The sequence below is a fragment of the Phoca vitulina genome, unplaced genomic scaffold, assembly GCF_004348235.1.
Source record: "Phoca vitulina isolate PV1807 unplaced genomic scaffold, GSC_HSeal_1.0 scaffold77, whole genome shotgun sequence".
Classification (NCBI taxonomy): Eukaryota; Metazoa; Chordata; class Mammalia; order Carnivora; family Phocidae; genus Phoca; species Phoca vitulina.
This window is the reverse complement of record NW_022589780.1, coordinates 3,165,468-3,184,752: the sequence shown is the minus strand read 5'-3', so window position 1 is coordinate 3,184,752 and position 19,285 is coordinate 3,165,468. Positions and strand designations below refer to the sequence as shown.

The following is a 19,285-nucleotide window of genomic DNA, read 5'->3' as shown; positions in this document are numbered from 1 at the left end:
CAAATGAGAACATACATCTATATTTGTAAGGGCCTAGCAAAGCATATTCCACTACCAGTTAAGTCACAGAGCCAACGAGCAGCAGTGCTGGGTGTATCAGTCTGGGCCCAATCAAAAGATAAAAACCACTATATAGATTTATTAAACTCCAAACGTATTAAACTAAAAAAAAAAAAAACTAACTATAATATATACGGAAATTCTTTACAGTACCCTGAGGCTGAGGGAAGGTACCCATGGAAGGGCAAATTTGGAAGGGGCTCCAAACTCACTGGAAAGGGTGTAATTTAAGCAGAGAAGTTAGCTTAAATTGTTTTGGCCTGGTGTTCTAGAGTCACTAGGTAAGCAGGAGACAACTCTCCAGAGTGCAGGTGGGGAGCAAGCAGCAACTAGTGGAGTAGGAATAGAGAATGGGAACCTTTTAGGTTACCAATAAGCTTTGCAGGACCAGCCTGCCTCAGTAGGAACCCCCTAAGGAGCAAGCAGGCTGTATGGGGGCTGGCAGAGGAAGCCGGGAGCAGCAGCTCTGTTACAAACCTTCAGTCAGCAGGTGGGAGAGGTGTGGGGCCTACAGAGGGAAGCTGGGGGACAGAATGAGTGGGGAGGCCTTCAGGGAGAGACCTAAATTGAGAGACCTGCAGATAAGTTATCGCCAGGCCAGGCAGAGGCTTCAAAGGCACTGAGGGGCCATGTATTCTAGATGTGTGGCTGGGTCAGAGCCCCCACCAGATAGCTCACTCCCTCTCTACTGACCCCCACTTTGCAGCAGTTGGAAACTTCAGGAGAGCCCCTTCTTCCTGCAATATCCCTCCAGCACCATCTCCTGAGAAAGCTTAACAGCTTGATCATTGTAAAGGAGAGATGCTTAATGGAATTCCGTCCATTTTCACAGAATAGGTATTGAGAAGTGTTGGAACTGATAGGCAATAATTTGAAAACACACAGGGGTAGACCGAAAGCTGCATTTTCTAGTCCTTAGTTCACTGCTCTTTCTATTACCCTAAATTTTACTTACTACCAGGATAATTCTAGATAGTTTCTTGAAAACAGCCCTCACACTGAGAGTTGGTCACTCTCCTTTTAGGTGTGCAAGTTGACCCTACAGTAAAGAAGTAGAAAAAAAAAAGACTGATAGGAATATAAGAATATAACCTTTCTGAGTCTCAGTTTCTTCATTGAGATAATGGATATTATACATCCTACTTCATAGGTTTGCTGTAAGAATTAAGGAAGACAACATATGTAAAATCCTCAGCACAGGCCGGGGACATAGGAAATATATAATAGATACTTGTTTCCTTTCCCTCAGATGACATGAGGTCAACCATACAGCATATTCTTACTTTCCTTTTTCCTAATCTCATCCAGGAGTGAAAGTAGACTGTGTGAAGATTTTCACATTATCTGTCCTTCTTCATAAAGATTCATTGTTACATAACAACTGTCATGTCACTTAACTATTTTCATACCATACTTATGATTTTAAAGGTTCTTCCCTCCTTCAATTATATATTTTCCCAATTAAGTACTTATGTTAATGAGATTCCAGATATATCAAGTGGAATCCAGAATTGCTGGGCTATCCAGATTAACTCATTTAGCCTGAATGTCAGTCACTCAAACAATACCCAGGTCAAGCTGACTGATGACATCCAGCAGTGACATCACATCCACTAATCTCGTCTTTCCTCTTTCCTCTCTCAACTTGCCATCTTCAATCCAAACTGCTTGTCACAATATTCCAGATAATAACCAGATGGTGTGTTCTCAATCCTTTTTAGGACCAGATGCTTAGTCAAGATGCTACATTTAGTTCTGGAAGACCATCTAGGTTACATGTTGCATACAGACTGGAGTTCAAAAAATAGGTCTATTCTTAGCTGACAAGAATAAATTTAACAATTTTTCATACCTCTTTATGAGACACTGGGGAACCAGATCCATGTGTGATCAAGGTGGAAATAATCTGAGATTATCTGGCACAATGCTGTCCAGTGGAAATTTCCACAATGATGGAAATGTTCTATGTCTGTGCAATCCAACACAGGAGCTACTAGCCACATGTAGGTACCAAGCACTTGAAATGTGACTAGCATGACTGAGAAACTGAGTTGTTAATTTTATTTTATTTATATAGCTATGGATACCATATTGGACAGCAAATATCTACATTGTATGGCTTAATGGAAAGCATGTGGGATTTGAAGCTAAAAGAAATCCTAAAGTCTAAATGCTGGCTACTGTCCCTAACTATATAACTTTGGTCAGGTTTTTTTTATCTTGCCCAAACCTCAGCTGCCTCATTTGTAAAATGTGGAAAATACCAGAACCTCACACAATTGTTGTGATTAGAGAATGAAGGTAAAGCATGTAGCCCAGTGCTTTAGCAAGCACATAGTAAGTGCCCTTTAAATAATGCCTATTGTCAAGCTCCTCATTTTCCAGATGGAGAAACTGAAGCTCCAAAAAGAGAAGAGACTTGTCCACAGTTGCACAACTAGTTGGAAACATAGCCAGGAGCCAATTCCAGATTTTCTCACTTTTTTGAATGAATTTTCTTATATATATGAACCCTCCTCACCCCTAAAGAGTGAAGAGTGGTAGCCCAAACTACTCAGCTATAAAAAATATGTTATACATTTGGAGAAAATGTACCTTGGTAAAGCCTATTTGCTCCTTCCGAAAATTTTCCAGGGGTTTAATCAGCAAATCACTAGCATTGTGTACCTAGAAAAAAAGAAAGAACACACAAAACAACTTTCAGATTAGAAAGGTTCAGATTCAAGTTTCTTTGTTACTAAGGCATTACCCTGTAATACATCAACCTGCAAAATGTAAATTGATTTGCAGGTTTTTTTCATCGTTGTCACTGTCTTTTTTTCCCATACTGGTCTCTTAAAATCAAATGTTTTGAGAGGAAATGAGAGAAGGGACATTAGGGGCATTTCTCTGTAACTTACTGGTAGTCTGATCTGAGTTTTTAATCAATAAATATCTATAGTCATGTCCAGAAACAGATACAGGGGGCCTGAAGTATATGTGGAAAAGAGAAAGAGAATGGAAAATGTATGAAAATACCAATTGCACCAAGTGCAAACCATTTCATGGGAGGCAAATGAGTTAGCAGTAATAGCATCAGGATAAATCCCAGGATAAAGTGTTTCCGGTCCTGCCAGGGTGTGTCATAAAATCAGAACATTTTCTTCAGAACTTACGAGTATATTACAGCATCACAGAGAGCACTGGATCAGGCCTTCAAATTACCTACAAATGTAGGTATCAGCTCCAAAGCTGATAAAAACAAACTGTCCAAGAATGAAAAATATTGACATTAATATGGTTCTAGAGATATAAAAACACGATTTGCAAACTGGACCCCTTGCTCAGTGGGCAGGCAGAGATATACAAAGCTTTGTGTTCATATAAACCTCTTGAAAGATTGCATCTGTCCAAGGCAACAAGGGGGGTTTGTTTTCTTCAGTGGTGTGAATCAGCTGTATATTAATGGAGGACCTAAGAGAATACATCTGAAGGGCTGGATTTTAGGATCCATTGCACTAATTTTGATATAAGACAGGGAAATGAGGTACTGCCTTCCTTGTCAAATGAGACATAAAGTGTCAGTAAGACAAGATATATCTTCATAACAAAAGTAGAAAAAACAGTAGAAAGCCAGTTTTGACCAGTCCTGTATTCTCCAGATTAAGAGGCAGTTTTTAAAGATTTTATTTATTTATTTATTTGACAGAGAGAGAGACACAGCGAGAGAGGGAACACAAGCAGGGGGAGTAGGAGAGGGAGAAGCAGGCTTCCCACAGAGCAGGGAGCCTTATGCAGAGCTCCATCCCAGGACCCTGGGATCATGACCTGAGCCGAAAGCAGACGCTTAATGACTGAGCCACCCAGGCGTCCCAAGAAGCAGTTTTTAAACTACCAGCAAAATGCATGGACAGTTGGGGCATTAGTACATATTTTTTAATCTGTGTCCTGCAGGCACTTTGGGTCTCCTGTTTTGTGTCCAGGTATGATTCAGAGTTCAACTAAATGGGCAAACTCTCATCCAATCAAGCTCTACCAGAAGCCCTAGTACCAAAAATAAGGACATCAGTGATTCTCCTTGATCAAAAATAAGAATTCTTTTATTAAAAGTACTAGCTCAGTTAAGGAGGGTACATGATGGGATGAGCACTGGGTGTTATATACAACTGATGAATCATTGAACATGACATCAGAAACTGATGATGTACTCTATGCTGGCTAACAGAATTTAAATTTTAAAAAAAGTATTAGCACATCTCTCTTGCCCAACACACTCTATAGTTCTATGGACTGTGAGATATGTGATAATCAACTTTGTGTACATACCTGGAAACAAATTATGTCATTAGTGTCATAGATCCAGTACAGAGAGTCATTTTTCTTCTCTCCTTTTGTGCAAGTTTTAAAACATGGCCACAAATTTTGTGACACTTTCCCCATTGAGAGGTGAGGTCTCTGTCCCTTCTACCTTTAATATGAGTGGGTTTATTACTTCTTTGAACTAATAGAGTATAGCAGAAGTGACACTATGTGACTTCTCAGACTAGGTCATAAAAGGCCAGCAACTTCCACCTGGTTCTCTTGGAACACTCCGCGTGGGGTGCCCTGAGCCACCCTATAGGAAGCTGGACTATCCTGAGACTACCAACCTAGAGAGGCCAAATACACACTTTCTGATCAAAAGTCCAGCTGAGCCCAGCCTCCCAGCCATTCCACTGAGGTGCTTGATAGGTGAACAAAGCTTTGGACTGCTTTGGACTCTCCACCTCAACCCACCTCCCAGGTGAATACTACACATGAAGCAGAAAAATTACCCAGCTGACCCCTACCTGAATTCCTGACCTACAACATAAAGAGATAAAATTAAATGGTTTTAGTTTAAGCCACTACATTTTGGAATAGGTTGTTATGCAGCAACAGATAATTAGAAAAACTATTTCCACTTTCACAAAGGTAACACACAAAAAAGTGGTTACCTGGGACACACTGAAGAAGTTTGCCTTTGAATATGAAGTGAACATGCCATTTCTAAGGAGAGTAGTATGTGTCAAACTTCTATATGGACTTTCAGCTGAGCCCTTGCATACATAGGCAACCCAAGGATGGCACAGTTGCCAGTTTTTATGCTTCAAAGGGGATTTTCTTGTATAAGCAAGTGTGCCAGCAACTTCTTACACAGGGTCCATAAGGCCACTGCTTTTTGTATGTTTGGCCCTGTCTCTGTCAAGAAAACTAGTACATGATTCACTGAAATTGGAGGCCATAGTTCTCACTTGATCACATTGATTATAATACTGCTACCAGTCTCCTACAACACAAATAAATACTCTGAGCATTTCCTCTCTTTGACACTCATCGGTTATTATACTTTCTGCCAGAACACAGAGCTAGAGATGTAGGAAAAGATCACACTGAAGCTTGACTCCTTTTTTTTTTTTTTCATTTTGTTTTATCCTCAAATCTCTTAGAAGTCTAGCAACTACTCAAAAAAGCCCTTTTAATTAAACATGATCTTTATTCCCCTTTCGGATCACTACACCCATTTCACAAGCTCTCTAGCAGAAAAGCTCCTACCTGCTATCCCAGGGTAGAACCCCCAGCATGATAAGTGACACTCTAAACAACACATTAGTGAGTTTAGCTAATCAGGTTCCTATTATATGAATCCCAATTAACACTAGGTAGGGAATTTAGCAGATTAGAGATGGTACTCAATCCAGCAGTGTAGGATTGTTCATGAATCTTTGATGGATAACTAATTACCAAAAGAAGTCATTGAGGATATACTGCTTGAAATAGTAAGGGTCTCTTTAGGTCATTCTTCGCAGTCCTCAAAGACAGACCTTGCACATTGCTAATAGGGTGGCCTTCAGAGTCAGAAAGGCACCTAGGCAAGCCAAACGTTAATCATACAGGAAGTCTGTTATCCAGATTTTCAAGGCCAACTTCTGAGGTAATACACTATCCCACAGGGTACTAGTTAAGAACATCACAGTTGGGGGCGCCTGGGTGGCTCAGTTGGTTAAGCGACTGCCTTCGGCCCAGGTCATGATCCTGGAGTCCCTGGATCGAGTTCCGCATCGGGCTCCCTGCTCGGCAGGGAGTCTGCTTCTCCCTCTGACCCTCCCCCCTCTCATGTGCTTGCTCTCTCTCATTCTCTCTCTCTCAAATAAATAAATAAATAATCTTTAAAAAAAAAAAAGAACATCACAGTTGGAATGCCCCTCTTCAATTCTTTCCTCCATAATTCCTTCCACAATTTAAGTTCATTTACAAGAATGACTAGACATTTGCAATTATCACAGGCTAGAGCTGTGAACTTCCTGTTCTAAAGCTTCTTTTGGCCTCTTCTTATAGAAAGGAAAAGAAGCTGTTTAACACCTCCCAGATTATCCATAGTGGGGTAAGAAGTCCTTTTACCACAGTTCTAGAAAAAGGGAGAGGTGCAGTGAAGCAATGAATTCCTGGCATGTTGTGAAAGGCCCTCATTGAGCCTAACCTTCACAGCATTCCTAAAATTAAACGGGAAATGGGGAGCCAACACTCAATACATGATTGAAGAGTTGTGGGGACAAAGAGGCACAACATAATGAGAGACAGAAGAAAATGAGTCACTTCTGTGGAAAAAAGCCAGCAAGAAGGGTGAGAAAAACAATGTCTCAAAAGATGAGTCCTACTTTAATATTTTAGAGCTTTGTAATTGGGTAAATAAAATCAAGAAACACCTAGATACAGAGTTACAGGTCTGTGATTGGAGCAGAAGAATGAAGGGGGGGAAATCAGAGGGGGAGATGAACCATGAGAGACTATGGACTCTGAAAAACAAACTGAGGGTTCTAGAGAGGAGGGGGTGGGGGGATGGGTTAGCCTGGTGATGGGTATAAAGGAGGGCACGTTCTGCATGGAGCACTGGGTGTTATACGCAAACAATGAATCACGGAACACTACATCAAAAACTAATGATGTAATGTATGGTGATTAACATAACACAATAATAAAAAAAAAGAAATGCTTTCTTGATTAAAGTCACTCATGATCTCAAGGGGAAAAAAAAGAAACAACTAGGGCTGAAGAGAAGTACAGCTGAGCTTTCTAGTGGTATATGAATGAAATGGAGTTGAATGCCTTTGAGATCAACATTGGCAGTTGTCCACAAATTCTTCAGGCAGAAGAAAACATTTAGTACAGTGCAGATTAGCTAGGGGGGCCATCTACCAGACTCCAGAGAAACTACCCATATTGGTCTCTCCTTAATATCCTTAGAAGCAAGTCTCTTAAACTAAGAAAATTCCCAAGTCAAATTTCCATAAGCAGAATCTTGGGAGTAACAAAAGTTAACTACAAACAACACTCACTTAGTAAGTGGTTTTTTTTGCTATTTATAGAACACTTTCATATTCATTATATCATCTGGAGTTCTCACAACAACCTTGGGAGGTGGGGATTATTTTCCTCATTATACATATGACAAAAGAAAGACAGCGAAATACCATGATTTGTTTGAAATCAACAATTAGTAGCACTGCCATTATTAGAACCTAAGTCTCTACTTCCCCTACATCCACGTCCTGCCTTCAATCCTACTTTTCTAGGAGCCTAGATGAAATGGTAGCAGTATTCTCAGAAGCCAGTATCACACTGTTGAAAAGGATGAGTAATGACAGATTAAAGAACTCTGGTTATTGAATAAATAGACTTAACAAAACTGAACTGCCCACAGGAAATCATCCTATCAAGAAAGGGAAGGTAGACCTCTCATCACCCTCTACGAAGTTCCAACATTACCCTCACACCCCTAATAAAAATAAATATTGACCAACTTAGGTACTTCTACATTTAAGTCCAAATAGGTCTGGGGTGGGGCCGAGGACCTGCATTTCTAACAATTTCCTAGGACACATTGGTGCAGCAGATCTAGGGACCACACAAAAAGATTATTTTTTAAGCTGCTAAAATAGAGTTCACCAAAAAAAAAAAAAAAAAAAAAAATGAAATACAAGATCTGTGTAAGGAAACTACAAAACTCTGATGAAAGAAATCAAAGAAGGGTTTAATAAATGGAGAGATAATCCATGTTCATGAATAGGAAGGCAATATTCTTAGGATTTCAGTTTATCCCAACTTGTTCTATAGATTCAATATAATCCTGATCAAAATCCCAGCAATTTATTTTGTGGGTACTGACAAATTGATTCTAAATTTCATACCTAACATTAAGTCTTACTACAAAGCTACAGTAATCAAAACAGAAAAAAGGGGTTACGTGAAATCTCTCTGTACTTTCCACTCAGTGTTTTCATAAAACTAAAACTGCTCTAAAAAATAAGTCTATTATTTTAAGAAATAGACTTTAAATATAAGGAGAAGTCTTCACAGAGATTTAAATAAAACAATTATATGTCAAATATAAAGTCTATATTATTTATTTCTATAAGCAGAGAAACAGATAAATAAATGAATAATTTAAGGACAATAAGGGCCACAATTTCTTTCCACATGTTCAACAGCCCGGTTTAATGTCCTCTGAAACTGCTTCCTGCTGATATGAATAGAAATGGAATTTCCACACTAATTTCTCTACCTAATGTGAAACTCCCAGGGTAAAAGCTTGAAATAGAATAACCAGATCTACTTCCTAAATATCTTTACTATTCTAAACAGCCATGAAACAGAAACTGAAACAACAGAGTATCAATCCAATGAACGAGGACAGAAAAATCCCAAGATATCAGTTCAAGGCCCAGTGTTAGTGACCTACCATCATCATCCTCTCATTTTCTACTTCGTTGAGCAATTCAGCAAATTCCTTGAAGGATTCAGCTAGAAAGACAGAATAAAAGATAAACCAAATTAATCAGAGTACTTGATAGGGAAGTGGGCAGAGATCTGAGTGATATAAGTTAGGGACCGGTGCTCCAAGCCAGCCTGGACACTAGAGGAAGGCATCAAACCTAAGGCCAATAGGAGAATGTGTTCAGGGCCTGTTGAATATTTCTTTTCTTTTTTTTGTTCTTTTTCTTTCTTTTCTTTTCTTTTTTCTTTTTCCAATTCCCACCACCCAAGAGATTTTTTCCCTTCAGTTTTATTGAGATATAACTGACATACAACACTATGTGAGTTTAAGGACAGGATCTATTCTCTTGGCAACTTTCAAATATACCACATAGCCATGCTAATTACAGTCATCATATTGTACATTATGTCCTCAGTTTTTATTTATCTTATAACTGGGAGTTTGTACCTTTTGATTACCTTCATTCAATTACCCCAACCCCCACAAATCCGATTACTTTTTCTAGGAGTTTGTTTTTTAGGTTCCACATATAAGTGAGATCATACAGTATGTCTTTGATTTATTTCACTTAGCATAATACCATAAAGATCCATTCACGTTCTTACAAATGGCAGAATATCCTTATATTTTATGGCTGAATAGTATCCCAGTATGTATGTATATATGTGTATATGTGTGTGTGTGTACCATATATATACCACAACTTTTTTATCCATTCATCTACCAATGGACACTTAAGTTGTTTCCATGTCTTGGCTATTATATACAATGCTGCAATGAACACAGGAGTGCAGATATCTCTTCAACATAGTGGTTTAATTTCCTTTGGATAATTAATTCCCAGATGTGGAATTGCTGGATCATAAGGTAATTCTATTTTTAATTTTTTGAGGGACCTCCATTCTATTTTCCACAGTAGCTGGCACCAATTTACATTCCTACCAACAGTGTACAAAAGTTCCTTTCTCTCCACATCCTCGTCAGCATTCGTCATCTTGTCTTTTTTATGAAAGCCATTCTAACTGAGGGAATATCTCATTGTGGTTTTAATTGCATTTCCCTTATGGTTAGTGATGTTAAGCAAGTTTCATGTACCTCTTGGCTATTTTAATATCGTCTTTGGAAAAATGTTGATTCAAGTCTTTTGCCCATTTTTAATTGGATTATTTGGGGGTTTTTGTTTGTTTGCTTTGCTATTGAGTTGTCAGAGTTGTTTATATGTTTTGGCTATTAACCCCTTCCCAGATACATGATTTGCAAATATTCCCTCCCATTCCATAGGTTGCCTTTTCATTTTGTTGATTGTTTCTTTGGCTGTGCACAAGAATTTTAGTTTGATATAGTCCCTCTTGTTGATTTTTTTTATGTTGTTGCTTGTCCTTTGGTGTCATAGCAAAAAAATTGCCAAGACCCTATCAAGAAGCTTTTTCTTTATGTTTTCTTCTAGGAATTTTATGGTTTCAGGTCTTACATTTAAGTCTAATCCATTTCAAGTTAACTTTTGTGAATAGTGTAAGACTGGAATCTACTATCATTCTATTACATGTGAATATCTAGCTTTCCCAGGTCCAGACAGTCTTATCCCTACTGTATATTCTTGCCTCCTTTATCTTAGATTAATTGACAATATAAGCCTGGGTTTATTTCTGGGCGTGCTATTCTATTCCACTGATCGATATATCTGTTTTTATGCCAGTACCATACTGTTTTGATTACTACATCTTTGTAGTATACTTTGGAATCAGGGAGCATGATGCCTCTAGCTTTGTTCTTCTTTCTCAAGACTCCTTTGACTATTCGAGGTCTTTTGTGATTTCATACAAATTTTAAGATTATTTGTTCTAGTCTGTGAAAGATGCTGATGGTATTTTGATAGGGATTGCATTCAATTTGTAGATTGCCTTGGGTAGTATGGACATTTTAACAATATTAATTCTTCCAATCCATGAGAACTATATCTTTCCATTTATTTGTGTAATCTTCAATTTCTTTCATCAATGCCTTATAGTTTTCAGAGTATAAGTCTTTGACCATCTTGGTTAATTTTATTCCTAAATATTTTGGTTATGATGCTCTTGTAAATAAAATCATTTTCTTTATTTCTTTTTCAGATAATCTTTTTTTTTTTTTAACTGTTTATCCCCTTCACCTATTTCTTTTACCCCTTACCCCACATTTTTCTGATGAAGTCTTTAGGATTTTCTCTATATAAAATCAAACAGAGATGATTCTACTACTTTCTTTCTGATTCTGATGCCTTTTATTTCTTTTTCTTACCTAATTAATCTGGCTAGGGATTCCAGTACAATACTAAATAGCAGTAGTGAGTGAGCACATTTGTCTTGTTCTTGATTTTAGAAGGAAAGCTTTGGAACTTTCACCACTGAGTACAATCTTAGCTGTGGGCTATCACATATTGCCTTAACTATGTTGAGGTACATTTCTTCTGTACCTAATTTGTTGAGAGTTTTTATCATGAAGAGATGTTGAATTTTGTCAAATGTGTTTCTTTACCTATTATTTTTATTGGTGGTTAATCATAATATAATTAGTTTATATTTGTTTTGTTTGCATTAACATTATGAAAGATTCATTTCAGGATACCTTTAATTACTAAACTTTCCTAACATATTTAAAATGTAAATATTTGATTCATAAAACTTTCCAAACTTTCCAACTTTCCAAAATACATCTGTTTTGTTGAGTAAGGTGCTCCCATAGCCCTGACTTACGATTGAACTATAACAATGAGATGATGCCTGGCCTTTATTTAGTCTTGATTACCTAAGTCCAACATTCAGGTCCTGCAGTGCAGTTATTTTGAAACTAATCTCTTTACCCCACCATTTTGAACATATTATTTCATTTTACTTTATTTTCATCATGATAGTTGTATTCTTTAATCCCAAGCCCTATTTCACCAATCCCCCCACACTACCCCCTCTGGTAACCATCAGTTTGTTCTCTATAATTAATAGTCTGTTTCTTGGTTTGTCACTCTTTTTTTTCCTTTGCTCATTTGTTTTCTTTCTTAAATTCCACACATATGAGCAAGATCATGTGGTATTTGTCTTTCTCAGACTTATTTCATTTAGGAATATACTCTCTAGCTATACCCACGTCATTGCAATTGGCAAGATTTCTTTTTTATGACTGAATAATATCCCATTATATATATCTAGATAGATAGATGATAGATAGATAGATAGATAGATAGATAGATAGATAGATAGATAGATATAAAATATTAATACACACACACCATATCTTCTTTATTCATTTATCAATGGACACTAGGGCTGCTTCCATAATTTGGCTATGGTAAATAATGCTGCTATAAACACAGGAGTGCATATAACCCTTTGAATTAGTGTTTTTGTATTTTAGGGGTAGATATCCAATAGTGCAATTACTGGATTGTAGGGTAGTTCTATTTTTAATTTTTGGGGGAACTTCCATACTGTTTTCTACAGTGGTTGTACCAATATGCATTCCCACCAACAGTGCAAAAGGATTCCTCTTTCTCCACACCTTCATAAACACTTACTTCTTGTGTTTTTTATTTTAGCCATTCTGACAGGAGTGAGGTGATATCTCATTGTAGTTTTGATTTGGATGTTCTTTTTTTTTTTTAATTATGTTGTGTTAATCACCATACATTACATCATTAGTTTTTGATGTAGTGTTCCATGATTCATTGTTTGCATATAACACCCAGTGTTCCATGCAGTACGTGCCTTCTTTAATACCCATCACCAGGCTAACCCATCCCCCCACCCCCCTCCCCTCTAGAACCCTCCATTTGTTTCTCAGAGTCCATAGTCTTTCATGGTTCATCTCCCCCTCTGATTTCCCCCCCTTCATTCTTCCCTTCCTGCTATCTTCTTTTTTTTTTTTAACATACAATGTATTATTTGTTTCAGAGGTACAGGTCTGTGATTCAACAGTCTTACACAATTCAGAGTGCTCACCATAGCACATACCCTCCCCAATGTCTATCACCCAGCCACCCCATCCCTCCCACCCCCCACCACATGTTCATGATAATGAGTGATGTTGAGCAACTTTTCATGTGTTTGTTGGCCATATTTATGTCTTCTTTGGAAAAATGTTCATGTCTTCTGCCCATTTTGATTGGATTATTTATTCTTTGGGTATTGAGTTGTAGCAGTCCTTTATATATTTTGGATACTAACCATTTATTGGAAATGCCATTTGCAAATATCCTCTCCCATTTGGTGGGTTGTCTTTTAGTTTTGTTGATTATTTCCTTTGCTGTGCAGAAACTTATTTTAATGTAGTCCCAATAGTTTATTTTTGCTTTTATTTACCTTGCCTCAGGAGACATATCTAGAAAAATGTTGCTACAGCTGATGTCAAAGACATTGCTGTCTGTGCTCTCTTTAATGGTTTTTATGGTTTCAGGTCTTACATTTAGGTCTTTAATCCAATTTGAGTTTATTTTTGTGTATAGTGAAAGAAAGTAGTCCAGTTTCATTCTTTTTTTTTATGTTATGTTAGTCCCCATACAGTACATCATTAGTTTTTGATGTAGCGTTCTGTGGTTCATTGTTTGCATATAACACCCAGTGTTCCATGCAATACGTGCCCTCCTTAATACCTATCACCAGGCTAACCCATTCCCCCACCCCCCTCCCCTCTAAAACCCTCACATTGTTTCCCGGAGTCCATAGTCTCTCATGGTTCGTCTCCCCCTCTGGTTTCCCCCCCTTCATTTTTCCCTTCCTTCTCCTAATGTCCCCCATGCTATTCCTTATGTTCCACAAATAAGTGAAACCATATGATAATTGTCTTTCTCTGCTTGACTTATTTCACTTAGCATAATCTCCTCCAGTTCCATCCATGTTGATACAAATGGGTATTCATCCTTTCTGATGGCTGAGTAATATTCCATTGTATATATGGATCCAGTTTCATTCTTTTACATGTTGCTGTCCAGTTTTCCCAAACACAATTTGTTGAAGACACTGTCATTTTTATGATTCCTCTTTTGTCAAAGATTAATGACCATATAATAATTGGTTAATTTGGGGGTCTTCTGTTCTGTTCCACTGACCTATGTGTCTATTTTTATGCCAGTATCATACTGTTTTGATTACTACAGCTTTGTAATATAACTTGAAATCTGAAATTTCGATACCTCCAGTTTTTTCTTTTTCAAGATTGCTTTGGCTATTTGAGGTCTTTTGTGATTCCATACAAATTTTAAGATTGTTTGTTCTAGTTCTGTGAAAAATGTTGTTGGTATTTTGATAAGGATTGCATTAAATCTGTAGATTGCTTTGTGTTGTACAGACATTTTAACAATATTTGTTCTTCAAACCCATCAGCATGAAATGTCTTTCCATTTATTTCTGTTGTCTTCAATTTCTTTCATCAGTGTTTTATAGTTTTCAGAGTACAGGTCTTTCACCTCTTTGGTTAAGTTTATTCCTTGATATTTTATTGTTTTGGTGCAACTGTGAATGGGATTGATTCCTTCATTTCTCTTTCTGCTGTTCCATTATTAATTTTTAGGAATGCAACAGATTTCTGTACCTTGATTTTGTATCCTGCAATTTTACTGAATTCATTTCTCAGTTTTAGTAGATTTTTGGTGGAGTCTTTAGGGTCTTCCATATAGAGTATCATGTCATCTGAAATAGTGACATTTTTACTTCTTCCTTATCAATTTGGATGCCTTTTATTTCTTTATGTTTTCTAATTGCTATGGCTAGGACTTCAGTACCATGTTGAACACAAGTGGTGAGTGGACATCCTTGTCTTCTTCCTGACCTTAGGGGAAAAGTTCTCAGTTTTTCACCATCGAGTATGATATTGGCTGTGTGTTTTTCATATAAGGCCTTCATTATGTTGAGGTATGTTCCTTCTAGACCTACCTTGCAAAGGGATTTCATCATGAATGGATATTGTACTCTATCAAATGTTTTTTCTGTATCTATTGAAATGATCATATTGTTCTTACCCTTTCTCTTATTGATGTGATGTATCACACTGATTGATTTGCAAATATTGAACCACCTTGCATCCCAGAAATAAATCCCACTTAATCATGGTGTATGATTTTTTTTTAATATATTGTTTGATTTGGTTTGCTAATATTTTGTTGAGGACTTTTGCATCTATATTCATGAGAGATATTGGCCTATAGTTCTCTTTTTTGTGATACCTTTATCTGGTTTTGGTATCAGGGTAATACTGGCCTCATAGAATGAAGTTTTTCTTCCTCTTGCATTTTTTGGAATAGTTTGAGAAGAACAGGCCTTAGCTCTTCTTCAAATATTAGATAGAATTAACCTATGAATTCCAGTCCTGGCCTTTGGCTTTTGAGAGTTGTCAAATGGTTTTTCTGCATCAATTGAAATGATCATTGATTTTTACCTTTCATTCTATTAATGTAATATATCAAATTTATTGATCTGCATTTGTTGAACCATTTTTGTACCCCAGGGATGAATCCTACTTGATCCTGGTATATGTTCCTTCCAATGTGCTTCTGAATTCTGTTTTCTAATATTTTGTTGAGAATTTTTACACCTGTATTCATCAGGAATATTGGCATGTGGTTTTCCATGAGTTCTTTCATAGCTAATATTTAATTTAATCCTCACAGGCATCCTTAGGAGTAGCTAGGACTTCTCTCAATTCATAGACAAGCAAAATGATTAGGGGAGGGGCGATGGGTTTGCTGTATTAAAAAACAAAAAAGCTGAGCTAAAATCTTGAGACTTGAGTTTGAATCCCAGCTCCACTACTTACCAACCTAGACAAATTTCTCAATTTAGCCCTTCCATGCCTCAATTGCTCCATCTGTAAAATGAGGATATTAGTAATTGTTACTCAGAGTAGTTATGGAGATATAATTGAATAATGAGTTGCCAACAGATTTTATAAAGTTTGAGTGTTTTTCTTGTTTTTAGAAGCACTATGGCTGAGTAAAAAGCACATATGACTTACTAGCTATGACCTTTGACAAGTTACTCAAATTCTCTGAGACCAACTTCCCTTGCCTAGAAATAATAATTCCTATCTCACAGGGTTATTTGATGATTAAACAAGATAACATCAAGTATAGCTCCCAGAACACATGATAGTGATTCAATAAATGTTAGTTCTGTTCCTTCTTTGATTTAAGGCAGTGATACTTGGCACTGGCTACACATTAAAATCATCTGGGAAGTTTAGATACTAATGCCACCTGCCCCCCTTCCTAGACCATTTAAGCCCAGATTCACTTGCTAAGTGTCAGATAGCTTCATTGGTACAATACAATTGCAGTGGTGAACACTCAGAGGCTGAGTCAGAAAATAAAGCTTAACTACCCAAGAGTATATTCTTATATTGAAATAAAACAAAAATGAATGAACAAAACAACAATAATAAAACTATGTTGTATAGTACAGACAGCAGTAAGACCCAGGTACTCTTTTGTTTCTATTCTGTGTTGGTGTTATTATTATGTTTAACTACCAGCCTTCTGACCTAATTTTATCAGAATTTGGACATTAGCTCCAAAAACAACAAGGTAAACATCTTGTTCCACAGTAACAGAAGGAACTCAGATGGTCTTACCCAACTCTTCATGCAGTGCTTCAAAACCTGAGGAACTATTCAATCTATGCTGACACACATCCAGTGACAGTAGTGATGACCAACTTGTCTTATTATGCCCAGGATTGTCACAGTTATAAAACTAGAAGCCCTTTATTCCAGGAAAACCCAAAGTCTTAGTCTGCCCAGTACTGTAAGTCAACTAAATGACAGGGCTCACTCTCTCCTAAGACAGGCCATTCCTTGCTTTCAGGATGTCTTTATTTAAATCTCCTTCCCTAATTTTAAGATAAATTCCATCTCCCTGTATTCTAATTTTGTTTTTCCTCAGATTCCTGAAGAGTTTTTGTGGGATTATAGATAAGAAGGGCATGTGACATGATAGAAACATCTATTATTAGGGTGATAAAGAGGATTGTAGTTAAGGGGACAGCTTAGTGAAATAAAAAAAGCATGACTTAGAGAGAGAGAAAGAGAGAGCTGGACTTGCAGCCATATTTTATCATCTTCTTGCTATACAACTTTTGATAAGTGACTTAACTGAGTTTCAGTTGCCTCACTTGTCAAAGAGGCATAATATATCTATCTGAGAGTGTTGTTATAAAAACTAAATCAGAAGATAAATGTCAAGTGCCAACACACAGTAGGCAATAAACCTAACCCCTTCTCCCCCATCTCAACTTTCTACTCTTCTACTGCCAGTTCTGCCACCTACTGGCAAGGTGCCTGGGCAAGTAACTTCTCCTTCTTGGACTTCATGGTCTTCACATATAAAAAGAAAGATGAGTAAAATAGTCTTTAGTGTCCCTTCAAATTCTGATAACTATTATTTAAAAGTTCACAACTTCTCACCAGAAACAGGAAGTATATTCTCAAATGGTATCTGAACTAAGAAAACACACTGAAAGCCTAGAAAATAAATATATTCATATTAATATTTTTTATTTTTATTTTTTTAAATTTTATTTTATTATGTTATGTTAGTCACCATACAATACATCATTAGTTTTTGATGTAGTGATCCACGATTCATTGTTTTTGTATAACACCCAGTGCTCCATGCAGTAGGTGCCCTCCTTAATAACCATCAGCGGGCTAACCCATCCCCCCCAGCCCCTTCCCTCTAAAACCCTCGGTTTGTTTCTCAGAGTCCATAGTCTCTCATGGTTCATCTCTCTGTCCAATTCCCCCCCCCTTCATTTTTCCCAAAGACACAGATGTAGTGAAAAGAAGGGCCATACGCACCCCAGTGTTCATAGCAGCAATGTCCGCAATAGCCAAACTGTGGAAAGAGCCGAGATGCCCTTCAACAGATGAATGGATCAAGAAGATGTGGTCCAGGGGCGCCTGGGTGGCTCAGTCAGTTAAGCGTCTGCCTTCGGCTCAGGTCATGATCTCAGGGTCCTGGGATCGAGCCCCGCATCGGGCTCCCTGCTCGGCAGGAAGCCTGCTTCTCCCTCTCCCACTCCCCCTGCTTGTGTTCCCTCTCTCGCTGTCTCTCTCTGTCAAATAATAAATAAAATCTTTAAAAAATAAAAAAAAAAAAAAGAAGAAGATGTGGTCCATATATACAATGGAATATGACTCAGCCATCAGAAAGGATGAATACCCAACTTTTACGTCAACATGGATGGGACTGGAAGAGATTATGCTAAGTGAAATAAGTCAAGCAGAGAAAGTCAATTATCATATGGTTTCACTTATTTGTGGAACATAAGGAATAGCATGGAGGACATTAGGAGAAGGAAGAGAAACATATTAATATATTTTTTAAAGATTTTATTTATTTATTTGACAGAGAGAGAGAGCACAAGTAGGCAGAGTGGCAGGCAGATGGAGAGGGAGAAGCAGGCTCCCCGCCAAGCAGGGAGCCGGATGCAGGGCTCGATCCCAAGACCCCAGGATCATGACCAGAGCTGAAGGCTCAGCCGCTCAACCGACTGAGCCACCCAGGCACCCCAAACATATTAATATTTTTAATAAAAAATAGATTCCCCTTCCCAAGAGAACTGGACAACTAATCCAGAACTCCTAGTACCAAAGAAACCATGTTCTGGGTCAATATAGGACACCAGTGACATTCTTTTCTTCTGAGGATCAAGTTGCTCCACATATCCAGTGAGGTCACCTTTGGAAACACTGCCAATTAAAAGCTCAAGCTCAACATAGAGAAAAAAAAATACCCTAATCAGGAAGAGTAAATAGGAAAAAAAATGGAAATGTTCTCTGACCTCCTGTCCCCAAATACTGTATGCTACTGTGAAAATTAATAAAGGGAAACTTAACTAAAGTGAACTCGGGATGCTAGAAGGAAGGGCTGGAAGGGGGAAGCATACCACTCAATGTCAATTAAGGGACGAGTCGTCAATTACACACCCCTAAGAGAAGAATCCTCAGCAGGAAAGAATCATCAATTACAGGCTTCAACAGGGAAAGATATACATTGCATCTCCTACTGATATCAACTACCCCTGCAACTCAGCCAAGGAGAAACAATCATCACCCTAAACTCTTGCTTTTTTCCAGTGGACTTCAACAACCCCTCTCAACTTCCTCCTTCTCCATAAAATAATGTTTCTTTCCTTTGCTTGTTGAACGTGCCTATGGTTTTGCCATAACTTACTTGTCCTGAATTGTAATTCTCTCTTATTCCCAGATAAATCCATTTTTGCTGGTAAAATAACTGACTGTTTTATTTTTAAGGTTAACACTACAAAAGGAGTCAGGGAGTTTTTTTTTTTTTTTTCTTATTCTAGCATTTTTCCAGGCAAGATCAGTGTGCCTCTAAAAGAAATGAGATGCATATCATATTGGAACATTGAAAGGAAAAGGTTAATTTCCTGAAACATAAATGGATAAAGCCCTTTGGCTGACAGCTTA

At 37.6% G+C, this 19,285-nt stretch overlaps 1 protein-coding gene across 3 annotated transcripts in view; it reads right to left on the bottom strand.

The window, feature by feature from the left end:
- Positions 1-19,285, bottom strand: part of OPHN1 (oligophrenin 1) — a 507,505-nt gene that overhangs the window by 286,353 nt on the left and 201,867 nt on the right. For all 3 annotated transcript variants that reach the window (XM_032393808.1, XM_032393806.1, XM_032393807.1), the window contains exons 4-5: positions 8,798-8,859; positions 2,656-2,727 (exon numbers count right to left, since the gene is read on the bottom strand). In XM_032393808.1, the coding sequence (XP_032249699.1) occupies positions 2,656-2,727; positions 8,798-8,859 (134 nt within the window). The remainder of the gene's footprint in view (positions 1-2,655; positions 2,728-8,797; positions 8,860-19,285) is intronic.